The sequence below is a fragment of the Convolutriloba macropyga genome, chromosome 2 (assembly GCF_964194025.1).
Source record: "Convolutriloba macropyga chromosome 2, txConMacr16.3, whole genome shotgun sequence".
NCBI classification, from domain to species: domain Eukaryota; kingdom Metazoa; phylum Xenacoelomorpha; order Acoela; family Convolutidae; genus Convolutriloba; species Convolutriloba macropyga.
The window spans coordinates 36,913,774-36,929,685 of record NC_134469.1 but is presented as its reverse complement, the minus strand read 5'-3'; the positions used below and the strand labels follow the sequence as shown (position 1 = coordinate 36,929,685).

The 15,912-nt window shown below is 33.9% G+C and overlaps 1 protein-coding gene across 1 annotated transcript; it reads left to right on the top strand.

The window, feature by feature from the left end:
• The first annotated feature begins 13,223 nt into the window (after positions 1-13,223).
• Positions 13,224-15,178, top strand: LOC142334890 (phospholipid phosphatase 1-like). Its single transcript, XM_075383216.1, has 3 exons — positions 13,224-13,282; positions 13,817-14,073; positions 14,657-15,178. The coding sequence occupies exons 1-3, from the start codon at positions 13,224-13,226 to the stop codon at positions 15,100-15,102; spliced, it is 762 nt and encodes a 253-aa protein (XP_075239331.1). The 3' UTR covers positions 15,103-15,178.
• The last annotated feature ends 734 nt before the right edge of the window (positions 15,179-15,912 follow it).

Here is a 15,912-nt window from a genome sequence, read left to right as displayed (position 1 = left end):
CACGCTGAGTTGATACAGTACAGATAAAGGAAAAATTACCTAATTTTTGAAGTTTTGGATATTTATTTGATGAAATTTTGTTATTTTGCTTAAAATTTAGATATTTCTTGACTGTCCTTATAAATTGGGTAGATTTTGATCGGTTGTTGACAAGGTTTTGCTACTTTGTGGGAAAAATGGGTATTTTTTGGCAAGAGCTGTGCATTTTCGTGTGGCAAGTACTGGCCAATTTTTTGCTAAAACTGGGTTCTCTTTGGCAGGAACTAGGAAATTTTTGTTAAAATGTAGATTTTGGAGAGAATGGTGTTTTTTTGCTAAAAATTGCGTAATTCTGTACGTGAAACGGATATTTTAAGGCTACAATTGGTTCTTTATTGGCAAGAATTTGGTATTTTTGGCAGTATTTGGATTTTTTTGACAATATTTGAATGCTTCGTGTCAAGAATTGGGTGTTTTTCGGCAATAATTGGGCTTTTTTGACAAAAATGGGGTGTTGTCATTCAAGAACTGGAATTTGTTATTGAGGGATTATCTTGCTATTCCCTTTGTTGTGAACAGCTTGGACATCATGATGTGAGGTACGTCTTTGGAAAATGACATTTATAAAGGGTAAAATAGCAAAAAGTTAAATGACCTAACTAAATTGTTATTAAGGCAATATCTTGCTAATCCCTTTCGTGTTAGCAGCTTAGGTATCAAGCTGTGAAGTACGTCTTTGGAATTTGACTTTTTAAAAAAGGGTAATGTGAGAAACGGTAAATCACCCAACTAATTTGATGTTAAGGCACTAGTATACCAATGCCTTTCCTGTGCTGTGAAGAACGTCTTTGGAAGTTGACCATAGTAAAGTGTAATATGGGAAACGGTAAATGACCCAACTAATTTCTTATTTAGGCATTATCTTGCTAATGCTTTTCTTGTGAACAGCTTGTGTTTTGTGCTGTGAGGTACATCTTTGGAGTGTTACATTTGTAAATTGTAATATGGGAAAAGGTAAATGACCTAACTAAATTTTTTTTTGAGATAAGGTAAATGATCTAACATTTTTGCCGAGAATTGGGTATTTTTTGGCAAGAATTGAGTTTTTTGCCAAGAATTGGATATGTTATGCCACGAATTGCTTTTTTGGGCAATAATTCAGTATTTTTTGCCAATAATTGTGTATTTTTCAGCAAGACTTTGACAATCTTGGCAAGAATTGGGTATTTTTGTAGCAAAAATTGGGTATTTTTTTTAGCCGAAATTGGTTGTTTTTCTGGCAATAATTGGGTAATTTTTGACAAGACACAAGGTATTTTTATAGCAAAAATTGGTTATTTTTTTGGCTATAAATGTGTAATTATTGGCAGGAGTTGGGTAGTTTTTGGCAAGAATGCGTTTTTTAGTGAGAATGTGATATTTTCTGCAATAATTGGGTGGTTTTAGCCAAAAATTCTTTTTTCCGCAAGAATCGGTTATTTTTTCTCTACGCCGGATTCTTCAAAAAAGATATGAGTAAGTAATTAGCTTGTCCCAACAGTTGGATACTCGCTGTTTCTTTAATTCCTGGTGTGAATTTCTTTAATTTCATGGTGTGAAGTACGTCTCTGGAAGTTGACCTTAGAAAATTGAAATATGGGAAGGGGTAAACGACCTTACTAATTTGTTATTGAGCTATTTTGCTTGTCTCCATTGTGCGAACAGCGTGGTTATCTTGCTGTGAGGTGCGTATTTGGAAATTGATTTTATTAAAGTGTAACATGAGAAACGGTAAATGTCATAACTAATTTGTTGTTAAAGCACTGCCTTGGTAATGATTTTCGTAAGAACAGACTGGGTAGCATGCAGTGAGTTACGTTTTTGGAACTTTACATTATAGGAGTGTAATATGGGAAAGGGTAAAAAATTTTTATCAAGGGATTATCTTGAAAATCCCCTGTGATCAACATGAGTTTCATGCTGAGTTAAAATGAGTAGTTATCAGAAAAACTTTAACACATTATCTTTTTTACAAACAAAAATTTGTTCAACAGCGGAAACAGTTCGTATTTTTTTTTAAAATGAGTCTCAAATAAAATTTAAAGTAAACTTAATTCTCCATAAATTTCTCATCCTTTGAAAATTTTGAAAAGTGTAAGGTTCTGAAATTACGAAATTGTGGGAATAATGAGAGTAAATTAGAACAATTTAGAAAAAATTTGAGTAATTTTTTTCTCAATTTCGGTTAATTTTCCAGAATTTGTTATAAAAGTCGTGCTTTCGGCTCAAAATCGTTACTTTTTGGACAAAAAATTGGTTATATTTTGGTAATTGGGTATTTATTTGCCAAGAATTGGGTATTTTTCGGCAACAATTAAGTAATTTTTGGCAATAATTGGGTATTTTTGACAAGCATTGGGTATTTTTTGTGCAAAAATTGGGTAATTCTTTTCGCAAGAATTTGGTATTTTTTGGCAAGAATTAGGTTTTTTTCAAGAATTGGCTTTTTTGTAAAGAAATGTGTATTTTGTTTGCCAAGAAATGGATATTTCTATCAAAGAATTGGGTTTTTTTAGGAAGAACTGGGTGTTTTTGCCATGAATTAATTGGGTATTTTTGGCGAGAAATGGGTTTTTTGCCAAGAATTGGGTATTTTTTGCCAAAAATTGTACAATTTTGTCAAGAATTGGGTATTTTTGTAGCAAAAACTGGTTACTTTTCTAAGCAGAAGTTGGCTATTTTTCTGGCAATAATTGGGTAATTTTTGGCAAGAACAAGGTATTTTTATAGCAAAAATTGTTTATTTTTTGGCAATAATTGTGTAATTTTTGGCAAGATTTTGGGTAGTTTTGGCGAGAATGCGTTTTTTAGCAAGAATATGGCATTTTCTGCAAAACGTGCACTACCTTGCTAATGCTTTTAGTGTGAACAGCTTCGGTATCATGCTGTGTTTTCAGAGTATTTTTTAAAACCCGGTGCTTTAGGCTCATACTTGTTCAATTTTGGACAAAATTTTGGTATTTTTTGGTAATTGGGTATTTTTTGCCAAGAATTGGGTATTTTTTGACAACAGTTGGGTAGTTTTTGGGCGGTAATTGGGTAATATTTGGTGAAAATTGTGTATTTTGTTGCAAAAATTGAGCACTTTTGGCAAGAATTGGGTATTTTTTGGCAAGAATTGAGTTTTTTGCCAAGAAATGGGTATGTTATGCCAAGAATTGCTTATTTTTGGGCAATAATTCAGTATTTTTGGCAATAATTGTGTATTTTTCAGCAAGACTTGGACAATCTTGGCAAGAATTGGGTATTTTTGTAGCAAAAATTGGGTATTTTTTTAGCAGAAGTCCGCTATTTTTCTGGCAATAATTGGGTAATTTTTGACAAGAACAAGGTTTTTTTATAGCAAAAATTGGTTATTTTTTGCAATAATTGAGTACTTTTGGCAATGAATGTGTATTTTTTAGCAAGACTTGGACAATTTTTGTCAAGAATTTGGTATTTTTGTAACAAAAGTTGGTTATTATTTTAAGCAAAAATTGGCTATTTTTCTGGCAATAGTTGGGTAATTTTTGATAAGAACAGGTTATTTTTAGGCAAAAATTGGTTATTTTTTGGCAATAATTGGGTAATTATTGACAAGATTTGGGTAGTTTTTGTGGCAAGAATGCGTTTTTTAGCGAAAATATGCTATTTTATGCAATAATTGGGTAATTTGTGCCAAGAATTCTTTTTTCGCTAGAATCGGTTATTTTTCATCCACACGGGATTCTTCAAAAAAAAATATGAGTAAGTAATTAACTTGTCCCAACAGTTGAATACTCGCTGTTTCCTTAATACCCTACTAATCCTTAGTTTCTTCTGGTGATCATTTGGCGCATAATAAATTTGTTGTTAAGGCACTACCTTGCTAATGCTTTTCGTGTGAACAGCATGGGTATCGTGCTGTGAAGTACGTCTTAGGAAGTTGACCCTAGTAAAGAGTAATATGGGAAGGCGTAAATGACCTTACTAATTTGTTATTGAGGAAATTTTTTGCTAGTCCCCATCGTGTGAAGAGCGTAGGTATCTTGTCTTGCTATGAGGAGCGTGTTTGGAAATTGACCTTATTAAAGTGTAATATGAGAAACTGTAAATGACAGTAATTTGTTGTTAAAGCACTGTCTTGCTAATGACTTTCGTAAGAAGAGGTTGGGTATCATGCAGTGAGGTACGTTTTTGGAACTTTAAAATAGTAGAGTGTAATATGGGAAAGGGTAAATAATTTTTATTAAGATATTATCTTGCTAATCCCATGTGAACAACTTGAGTTTTTTGCTGAGTTAAAAGGAGTAGTTATCAAGAAAACTTTAACACCTTATCTTTTTTACAAATAATATTTTGTTCAACTGCTGAAAGAGTTCTTATTTTTTTGTTAAAGTGGGTCTCAAATATATCGTAATGTAAACTTAATTCTCCATAAATTTCTCATCCATTAAAAATTTTAAAAGTCTAAGGATCTGAAATTACAAAATTTTGGGAATAATGAGAGTAAATTTGAACAATTTAGAAAAAATTTGAGTAAATTCTTTTTCAATTTGGTTAATTTTTCAGAATATGTTATAAAACTCGTGCTTTCGGCTCAAACTATTTAATTTTTGGACAAAAATTGGTTATTTTTTGGTAATTGGTTGTTTTTTGCCAAAAACTGGGTGTTTTCTGGCAACAATTGGGTAATTTTTGGCAATAATTGGGTATTTTTTAAAAGAATTGGGTATTTTTTGTGCAAAAATTGGGTAATTTTTTAAGCAAGAATTTGGTATTTTTTGGCAAGAATTGGGTATTTTTTTCAAGAACTGGCTTTTGTTGTCAAGAATTGTGTATTTTGTTCGCCAAGAATTGGATATTTCTAGCAAAGAATTGGGTATTTTTAGGAAGAAATGGGTGTTTTTGCTATGAATTGTGTATTTTTGGCGATAAATGGTTTTTTGCCAAGAATTGGGTTTGGGTGTTTTTGGCAATAATTTGGTGATTATCAGCAAAAATTGGTTGTTTTTTGCCAAAAATTCTTTTTTTCGCAAGAATCTTGTCTTGCTATGAGGAGCGTGTTTCGAAATTGACCTTATTAAAGTGTAATATGAGAAACTGTAAATGACAGTAATTTGTTGTTAAAGCATTGTCTTGCTAATGACTTTCGTAAGAAGAGGTTGGGTATCATGCAGTGAGGTACGTTTTTGGAACTCCAAAATAGTAGAGTGTAATATGGGAAAGGGTAAATAATTTTTATTAAGATATTATCTTGCTAATCCCATGTGAACAATTTGAGTTTCTTGCTGAGTTAAAATGAGTAGTTATCAAGAAAACTTTAACACCTTATCTTTTTTACAAACAATATTTTGTTCAACTGCTGAAAGAGTTCTTATTTTTTTGTTAAAGTGGGTCTCAAATATATCGTAATGTAAACTTAATTCTCCATAAATTTCTCATCCATTAAAAATTTTAAAAGTCTAAGGATCTGAAATTACAAAATTTTGGGAATAATGAGAGTAAATTTGAACAATTTAGAAAAAAAATTGAGTAAATTCTTTTTCAATTTGGTTAATTTTTCAGAATATGTTATAAAACTTGTGCTTTCGGCTCAAACTATTTAATTTTTGGACAAAAATTGGTTATTTTTTGGTAATTGGTTGTTTTTTGCCAAAAACTGGGTGTTTTCTGGCAACAATTGGGTAATTTTTGGCAATAATTGGGTATTTTTGACAAGAATTGGGTATTTTTTGTGCAAAAATTGGGTAATTTTTTTAGCAAGAATTTGGTATTTTTTGGCAAGAATTGGGTTTTTTTTTCAAGAACTGGCTTTTGTTGTCAAGAATTGTGTATTTTGTTCACCAAGAATTGAATATTTCTATCAAAGAATTGGGTATTTTTAGGAAGAAATGGGTGTTTTTGCCATGAATTGTGTATTTTTGGCGATAAATGGTTTTTTGCCAAGAATTGGGTTTGGGTGTTTTTGGCAATAATTTGGTGATTATCAGCAAAAATTGGTTGTTTTTTGCCAAAAATTCTTTTTTTCGCAAGAATCTTGTCTTGCTATGAGGAGCGTGTTTGGAAATTGACCTTATTAAAGTGTAATATGAGAAACTGTAAATGACAGTAATTTGTTGTTAAAGCATTGTCTTGCTAATGACTTTCGTAAGAAGAGGTTGGGTATCATGCAGTGAGGTACGTTTTTGGAACTCCAAAATAGTAGAGTGTAATATGGGAAAGGGTAAATAATTTTTATTAAGATATTATCTTGCTAATCCCATGTGAACAATTTGAGTTTCTTGCTGAGTTAAAATGAGTAGTTATCAAGAAAACTTTAACACCTTATTTTTTTTACAAACAATATTTTGTTCAACTGCTGAAAGAGTTCTTATTTTTTTGTTAAAGTGGGTCTCAAATATATCGTAATGTAAACTTAATTCTCCATAAATTTCTCATCCATTAAAAATTTTAAAAGTCTAAGGATCTGAAATTACAAAATTTTGGGAATAATGAGAGTAAATTTGAACAATTTAGAAAAAATTTGAGTAAATTCTTTTTCAATTTGGTTAATTTTTCAGAATATGTTATAAAACTTGTGCTTTCGGCTCAAACTATTTAATTTTTGGACAAAAATTGGTTATTTTCTGGTAATTGGTTGTTTTTTGCCAAAAACTGGGTGTTTTTTGGCAATAATTGGGTAATTTTTGGCATTAATTGGGTATTTTTGACAAGAATTGGGTATGTTTTGTGCAAAAATTGGGTAATTTTTTTAGCAAGAATTTGGTATTTTTTGGCAAGAATTGGGTATTTTTTTCAAGAACTGGCTTTTGTTGTCAAGAATTGTGTATTTTGTTCGCCAAGAATTGGATATTTCTATCAAAGAATTGGGTATTTTTAGGAAGAAATGGGCGTTTTTGCCATGAATTGTGTATTTTTGGCGATAAATGGTTTTTTGCCAAGAATTGGGTTTGGGTGTTTTTTTGGCAATAATTTGGTGATTATCTGCAAAAATTGGTTGTTTTTTGCCAAAAATTCTTTTTTTTGCAAGAATCAGTAATTTTTTTCCTACGCTAGATTCTTCAAAAAACATATGAGATTTAGTAATTAGCTTGTCCCAACAGTTGGATGCTCGCTGTTTCTTTAATACCCTACTAATCACCCTAGTTTCTTCTGGTGATCATTTGACTCCTAATAAATTTGTTGTTAAGGCACTACCTTGCTACTGCCTTTCGTGTGAACACCATGGGTATCGTGTTGTGATGTACGTCTTTGGAAGTTGACCCTAGTAAAGAGTAATATGGGAAAGCGTAAATGACCTTACTAATTTGTTATTGAGGAAATTTTTTGCTAGTCCCCATCGTGTGAAGAGCGTAGGTATCTTGTCTTGCTATGAGGAGCGTGTTTGGAAATTGACCTTATTAAAGTGTAATATGAGAAACTGTAAATGACAGTAATTTGTTGTTAAAGCACTGTCTTGCTAATGACTTTCGTAAGAAGAGGTTGGGTATCATGCAGTGAGGTACGTTTTTGTAACTTTAAAATAGTAGAGTGTAATATGAGAAAGGGTAAATAATTTTTATTAAGATGTTATCTTGCTAATCCCATGTGAACAACTTGAGTTTCTTGCTGAGTTAAAATGATTAGTTATCAAGAAAACTTTAACACCTTATCTTTCTTACAAACAATATTTTGTTCAACTGCTGAAAGAGTTCTTATTTTTTGTCAAAGTGAGTCTCAAATCTATCGTAGTTTAAACCAAATTCTCCATAAATTTCTCATCCATTAAAAACTTTAAAAGTCTAAGGATCTGAAATTACAAAATTTTGGGAATAATGAGAGTAAATTCGAACAATCTAGAAAAAAATTAAGTAAATTTCCTTCAATTTTGGTTAATTTTTCTGAATATGTTATAAAACTCGTGCTTTCGGCTCAAACTAGTTAATTTTTGGACAAAAATTGTGTATTTTTTGGAAATTGGTTATTTTATGCCAAAAATTGGCTATTTTCGGGCAACAATTGGGTAATTTTTGGCAATAATTGGGTATTTTTGACAAGAATTGGGTATTTTTTGTGCAAAAATTGGGTAATTTTTTTAGCAAGAATTTGGTATTTTTTGGCAAGAATTGGGTATTTTTTCAAGAACTGGCTTTTGTTGTCAAGAATTGTGTATTTTGTTTGCCAAGAATTGGATATTCCTATCAAAGAATTGGCTATTTTTTAGGAAGAAATGGGTGTTTTCTGCCATGAACTGTGTATTTTTTGGCGATAAATGGTTTTTTTGGCAAGAATTGGGTTTGGGTTTTTTTGGCAAAAATTTGGTGATTATCTGCAAAAATTGGGTGTTTTTGCCAAAAATTCTTTTTTTCGCAAGAATCAGTTATTTTTGTCCTACGCGGGATTCTTCAAAAAAGATATGAGATTTAGTAATTAGCTTGTCCCAATAGTTGGATGCTCGCTGTTTCTTTAATACCCTACTAATCCCCCTAGTTTCTTCTGGTGATCATTTGACTCCTAATAAATTTTTTGTTAAGGCACTACTTTGCTAATGCCATTCGTGTGAACAGCATGGGTATCGTGCTGTGAAGTACGTCTTTGGAAGTTGACCCTAGTAAAGAGTAATATGGGAAGGGGTAAATGACCTTACTAATTTGTTATTGAGGAAATTTTTTGCTAGTCCCCATCGTGTGAAGAGCGTAGGTATCTTATCTTGCTATGAGGAGCGTGTTTGGAAATTGACCTTATTAAAGTGTAATATGAGAAACTGTATATGACACTAATTTGTTATTAAAGCACTGTCTTGCTAAAGAATTTCGTAAGAAGAGTTTGGGTATCATGCAGTGAGGTACGTCTTTGGAACTTTACATTATTAGAGTGTAATATGGGAAAGGGTCAAAAAAATTTTATTATGACATTATCTTGCTAATGCCATATGAACAACTTGAGTTTAATACTGAGTTAAAATGAGTAGTTATCAAGAAAACTTTAACACCTTATCTTTTTTACAAACAATTTTTTGTTCAACTGCTGAAACAGTTCTTTTTTTGTTAAAATGAGTCTCAAATAAATCGTAATGTAAACTTAATTCTCCATAAATTTCTCATCCATTAAAAATTTTGAAAAGTCTAATGTTCTGAAATTACAAAATTTTGGGAATAATGAGAAATGAGAGTAAATTCAAACAATATAGAAAAAATTTGAGTAAATTTCTTTCAATTCTGGTTAATTTTTCAGAATATGTTATGAAACTAGGGTATTTTTTTAGCAACAATTGGGTAATTTTTGGCAATAATTTCAGACAAGAATTGTATTGTTTGTGCAAAACTTGGGTAATTCTTTTAGCAAGAATTTGGTTTTTTTGGCGAGAATTGGGTATTTTTTTTTTCAAGAATTGGCTTTTGTTGTCAAGAATTGTGTATATTGTTTGCCAAGAATTGGATATTTCTATCATAGAATTGGGTATTTTTTAGGAAGAAATGGATGTTTTTTGCCAAGAATTGGGTATTTTTTGGCGATAAATGGTTTTTTTTGCCAAGTATTGTTTTTTTTTGTGGAAATAATTGGGTGATTATTGGCAAGAATTGGGTAGTTTTTGGCATGAATGGGTTTTTTTAGCGAAAATAAGGTATTTTTTGCAATAACTGGTTGTTTTTTGCAAAGAAATTTTCTTCGCAAGAACCAGTTATTTTTTATCCACGCAAGATTTTTCAAAAACGATATGGCATTGAGTAGTTAGCTTACGTCCCAACAATTAGATTCCCGCTGTTTCTTTAATACCCTTTAATCCCCTAGTTTCTTCTGGTGATCAATTGGCTCCTAAAAAATTTGTTGTTAAGCCACTACCTTGCTAATGTGTTTAGTGTGAACAGCTTGGGTATCTTGCTGTGAGGTATGTCTTTGAAAATTACGTAAGTCGTACGTAATTGTCAATGAGGCATCTTATCTAATTTGTTAACAAATCATTATCTTGCTAATGCCTTTAGTGTGAAGAACTTGGTTATCATGCTGTGAGGTACGTCTTTGAAAATCACCTAAGCCGTACGTAACTGTCAATGAATCATCCTAATTTATTATTAAAGGATTATATGACTAATCACTTTCGCGTGAACAGCTTGGGTATCCTGCTGTGATGGACGTCTTTGAATATCACTTAAGTCGTATGTAACTGTCAAAGAGTCATCCTAATTTATTATTGAAGGATTACCTGGCTGATTACTTTCGCGTGAACGGCTTGGGTATCAGGCTATGAGGTACATCTTTAGAATTTGGGGGATTATGGGCTATATCTAACGTTAATACATAGGTAAATTCTTTTAACCCCCGTCTTGGTCACGATATAGTACTAGAGATCAGTAGTGGTTGCGTTGGCAACAAATTCTGACTCTAAAAATTACGTCCCTTGCTGACCTTAGATTTTTAAAGAGGCTGATGAAAACAGAATAAAGTTTGAAACCTGTTGGATTTTGAGGCACGGCGATCGGGTTATCCGAGTCTCTAAATGCTAGTTACAGATTGGCGCAGCAGGAGTACGAAAAGCTTTGGAACACACCTATATAATTAATTTTTCGCAAAAACAGTTCCTATCAAAAAATTGTTTGCATGAACTTTCTACTTGCCACTAATTGGTCTGAAAACAAGTGAAAGTATTTGAAATTGTTTTGTCCATAATATTATTAGCCAAAAAGTAGTTCATTGAAAAATCAAATGTAAAATTACCAACGCTGATAATTCTATCGTTATCAACTGTTGGCTACAACCTTCTTTTATTAAAATGCGAAAGGTTTGGATTGAGAGGTTGTGTTTACCATCCCTTAAAATCTTATCTATTTCATTGTAAAAAATTTTGTTGAAAAACTTTGCTCTATTAGATGTCAAGTACAGTGCCCACAGGGCGTCTGTTTTAGAATCCTATTTTTCTGCTCCTTGTAAAGATAATGGAGTGTTTGGAAATCAAGCGATTTCATAACTTTTGCAGTCGATACAACTAAGTGTTTTGCCACAAAACATAATAGAGGTGATTTGCTAAACGATTTTAGTATTTTGTGGGACCGGTTTGAGAGAAATAGGCCAACAGTCAGTTCAATAAAAGTTTACGAATACAAAGAAACATATTGAAAGAGCTTTTACTTTCTAATTAGCTAATGTTTTTTTCGTTAAATCCTAGTTTGTTTATGTATTGGAATGTAATTTAAATCAGCTACTATGTTTTTGTCAGAGCTAGTCTATCTCCAATTGTAGCAGAAACATAATGATGAGAGTCTACGGTATAATGCTGTGCATTATTCTCGCACCAATTAAATCTGTTTTGTTTAACGTCTCTGGCCCATTTTATCTGGTCGCATTATCTCCCAGATATAATCTGGAGCCTTTCTGGTAGTATGTATTCTAAACTTTTTGTGGTTTGGTTGAGAGATTTGTTGATCATAATTGTCTTTGATAACGATAGAATTATCAACTTTGGTAATTTTAGATTTGATTTTTCATTGATCCATTTTTTTGGTTATTTTAATATTATGAACAAAAACAATTTCAAAGACTTTTCACTTATTTTTTTCAGACCAATTAATGGCAAGTAAAGTTTATGCAAACAATTTTACGGAAGGAACTGTTTTTGCGAAAAATTATTTATATAAGTGTGTTCCAAAGCTTTTCGTACTCCTGGTGCGCCATTCTCCAACTTGCATTTCGGGACTCGGATACTCCGAGCGCTGTGCCTCAAAATCCAACAGGTTCCGAACATCATCCTGTTTTCATCAGCCTCTTTAAAAATCAACGGTCAGTAAGGGAGAGAGATTTTGGAGCCACAGTTTGTTGCCAACGCAAATGCCAGAATAAAATCCCACCAAAGTCAAATTGTCGGGTAAGAAGAAGCCAAAATGTTCCATCTAGGTTTAACTATACTCAAAAACAAACATTGTCATTAGAGATTATTACACTTTTTTGGTGTTGTTCAAACCTATGTGTTTACAATTTTCTTGTACGCAGTGTAATTTATCTTGGTAGCCGATACTGTTTCTCCTTCTCATTGGAAAAGTATAAAAATAACGAGAAATTATTCTGGAAATTATGTTCTTTTTAATGATTATTGATTTAAGTTTTTTCTCTAATTGTAAAAAATTAGAATTTTTAAGCCGCTATAGATCTCTAGATGGAGACACAGGTGAATTACGTGGGCCATGTACGAAAAAAGAAACAAAAATTCAAATAATTTTGTGGAAACGAGTGACCATTTTTCGTCTTCTACCTTCTATGTTCAAAGCATTCTCAACGATGGAATAAACTTTGGCAAAACGGGGGAAAAGGTTACTTATACCTTATAAAAAGGTTTACAATTTGGAACAAGTATTCTTTGATCAACCCAACGCCACAATTTTTAGCAAGTAATTAGCCTAAAATATTTCTGCCCGAATTCTGCTAGTAATTACGTGAGACCAAAATCAAAGACTGAGTTGTTCTAGTGAACAGTACAATGGGTAATTTTAATTTTTCTTAAACTAATCGTTGAAAAAGCTTTTTTCCATTTTAGTGTTTCTAGGACAGTGGTAAGCCTTTCTTCGTTAACAAGGAAGATAATGAATGTGGTGAATTTATTTTCAAGAATTTGGTGAGACGCATTGTGACTGTCGAGACAAAATCTAGTACTTCTATTTCTAATGATCAAGCATAATCAAGAATGATCTGATCGTCAACAAATCTTGTGTCGAATTGTCACCCCACAAAAGATGTAAGATTAGGTGGTACTCGGGAGATTTTTTAAAAATTCCCCTCAAAACTCTTACATCTTCTTGGTTGTAACTCGATGCAAAAATGAGAGAGGAATTTAGAAGTTAAATTTGTGAAGGAGTAGGGGGTAACTTTGGGGGTAAAACGACGCAGGAATAGGGTTAATAGGTGCGGGGACGATGCAAGATTAGTGTTGTAATAGGGGTTAAAATGTTGTAAGAGTAGGGGGTTCATGAGGTCATGGGGGATGAAACAATGCAAGAGTAGAGAGTAAAAGTGTTAAAACGATATAAGGATAGAGGGTAATGGGGAGTAAAACTGTACAAGAATATGGGGTTAATGGGGGTGGGGCAAACCGATGCAAAAGTAGGGGGCATAGTGCGGTAAAACCAGCCAAGCGTAGGGGGTAATGCAGGGTAAAACGCTGCAAGTGTTGGAAGTAATAGAGAGTAAAATGATCTAAGAATATGTGCAAATTGTTGGGTAAAGTAAGGTAAGAGTCGGTTGTAATGGGCGGTAGAACGATGCAATACTAAGCGGTAATGCAGTTAAACGTTGGAAAAGTAGGGGGCAATGCGGGTAAGACAGTGCCAGAGTACGGGTACGATGGGTGTTAAAATTTTTTGCAAAGGTATCAGGGTAATTGGGTGTAGAGCGATATCATTCCCTCGTATCTTACACCCTAAAATTACCCCCCAATCATACAAACTTTTCCGAGGGGGAGTTTTTTTTGGGGGGGGGGGGTAAAATCTAACAATTACCGCCTTTACTCCCATTTCTCCCATTAACTCCCCTTATCTGACATCGTGTCCCACCCTGAAATTACCTCCTAATCTTACATAATTTTGGGGGTAATTTTTTTTGGGGTGTTACAGTGCACGCGCCATTAGTAAATCATGTAAAAATATAGCACGTGCGTCTGGGGGGCGCAAATAATATGCACCCACTAAGATGGGGGGAGGGTCACAAACGGAAAAGATTACTTACATCGTTTTACCCCCCATAGACAATTACCCTCCTACGCTTACATCAGTTTGGGGGTAATCAGGGGTGGGGGGGCAGAGGGGGTAGATTTGGTCGAAGGCCCTTATAAGCCAACATACCATCTCGGCTAGTTTTCATATTCTTTTCATAGTTACCCTTACCGTCAGTCAACAGTGTCTGCTGCTCTTGTGTACCTGGTGGGTTACACGAGCAACCTTGTTCTGATCCTCACTGTGGAGTGGCTGGTCGTGTTTGTGTACTGGAAAGCACCGAGGGGATCCAGGTGTGTGAGGGGACTGCTGTACAAGTCCTCTTTCTTCTTTTACTCCCTAGTGGCCTCCTCCCTCCCATTCATGTTTGGGGGCATCATGAGCATGTCCATCACAGATGTGGGCAAGTTCACTGTCGGTAAGTATAAAACATAAGTCTTAAAAATGATGCGTTTTTCTTTCTTAAATTTATAATTAATTGATTTTTGTTTAATTTTGTAACTTGATCGAGCCGATGTCAAAATTAATGTATTTCACTTACAATTTGATAGAAACTTGGAAAGGATAAGCGCATCACTAAAGGTCTGAGTTGAACTTTCTGAGCTCAGATAGAACTTTTCTTGTTAGTTTATTATCCTCTGGAAATTACACCCCCGATTAACTTTTCGTGCGATCCTACAGCAGATTTTGCGTTCTTGAAACTGCCTTTGATTAGTTCCTGCAGTTCCCAGACCCTATAATTTTCCCCAGTTGCCCTGGAATTTGGGACAACTCAATGAGGCTGATGTACTCTCTATCATAAAAAAGCATTATTGTTCCAGAAATTGTTCTTAGGTTGTTTGTAATTATTTTTTCTTGTTCGCCAAGTTAAAAGACTTATAATATCTAACAACCCAAACCCATTAACTTGAACTTATTTTCTTTCAGTCCCCTTCAGTCGTGCCACTCTGAATTTACCAGTCTCATAAATTCACTCTATATCTCCACTTTGTGAATTTTAGGACGACTGCGACCCCATTTTATCAGCGTGTGCCAGCCGAATTGGAATTACGTCAACTGTTCATCTGGTTACGTAATCAATGACGTCTGTACCGGCGACCCGACAACCATCCGAGATGGCCGACTCTCCTTTCCCTCTGGTCACTCGTCACTCGCTTTCTATGTATCTACATTCATGGTGCTTTACCTCCACAAAAGGGCCTCTCCTGTTATTCGCCCGGCCAGGTTGATCATACCTATAATCAACTTGATTGCCCTCATTCTCGCCTTGTTTACGGCTCTCAGTAGGATCAGTGACAACAAACACCACCCCACTGATGTCTTGGCAGGAAGTCTTATTGGAATAGGGTCCGCCTGTTACGCAAATTACCTTCTGCCCCAATTTAGGCAGCTCGATAAACTGGATTCCACTTCTGTCGAAACTGAAACTGATAACGAAGAAGACTAACTAGATATAGTGGAGCAAAATACTGCTGAAGTTAATTTTCACAGCAGCTTTTTTCATAGGTTTTATAGAATATCAATTAAAGTTCTTGATCTATTTTAAATATATTTACTTCATCTACATTACATGTAGCTCCCTAGTTGAGAAATCGGCTTTTAAAAGGACCTTGATCGTTGACCGATATTGAGTATAAAAAGACTTTTACGACTTTTACGGTCGGGATTGACCATATATTGACCAAAAGTGGTCCGGGTCAACCGTGTCCCCAAACATAATTGTCGTGGTTGACAACAGATTAAAAGAAATTGGCCGGAAACGACTATGGGATTACCCAAATTTGGAAACCCTTGTCTAGACGTGGAATTATTAAGTGACAGTCCTCGACCGATATAAGCCATTAAAAGACTGCTGGATAGATTTTTGGTATGAAAAGAACTTGTCTGGACATTAAGTGATATTAAGTCATGTCCTCGACTTTGGTTGGAACTAAAACAACCGTCCTCGAATCTGGCTAGACAATAAAACGTGTCCTGGAGTTTGGCTGGACAATAAAGCGTGTCCTGGAATCAGGCGCGCAGCCGTAGTTATGTCTTGTCTTTTATTTCCTTCAAAGTTAAGGAAATGTAGCGGAATTGGTGAACCATTGAGTACGGTTGGATAGGGTCACAAGATTGAATCCATATGTTGGCGGAACTGTTTAGTTTGACTCATATTTGTATATGAAAAGAATTTAGCTGTACATATGAAAAGAATTAACTTCGACTCTAATTAGGGTCCTCAACCATTTAATTTAATTTAATTCAATATCCCCCA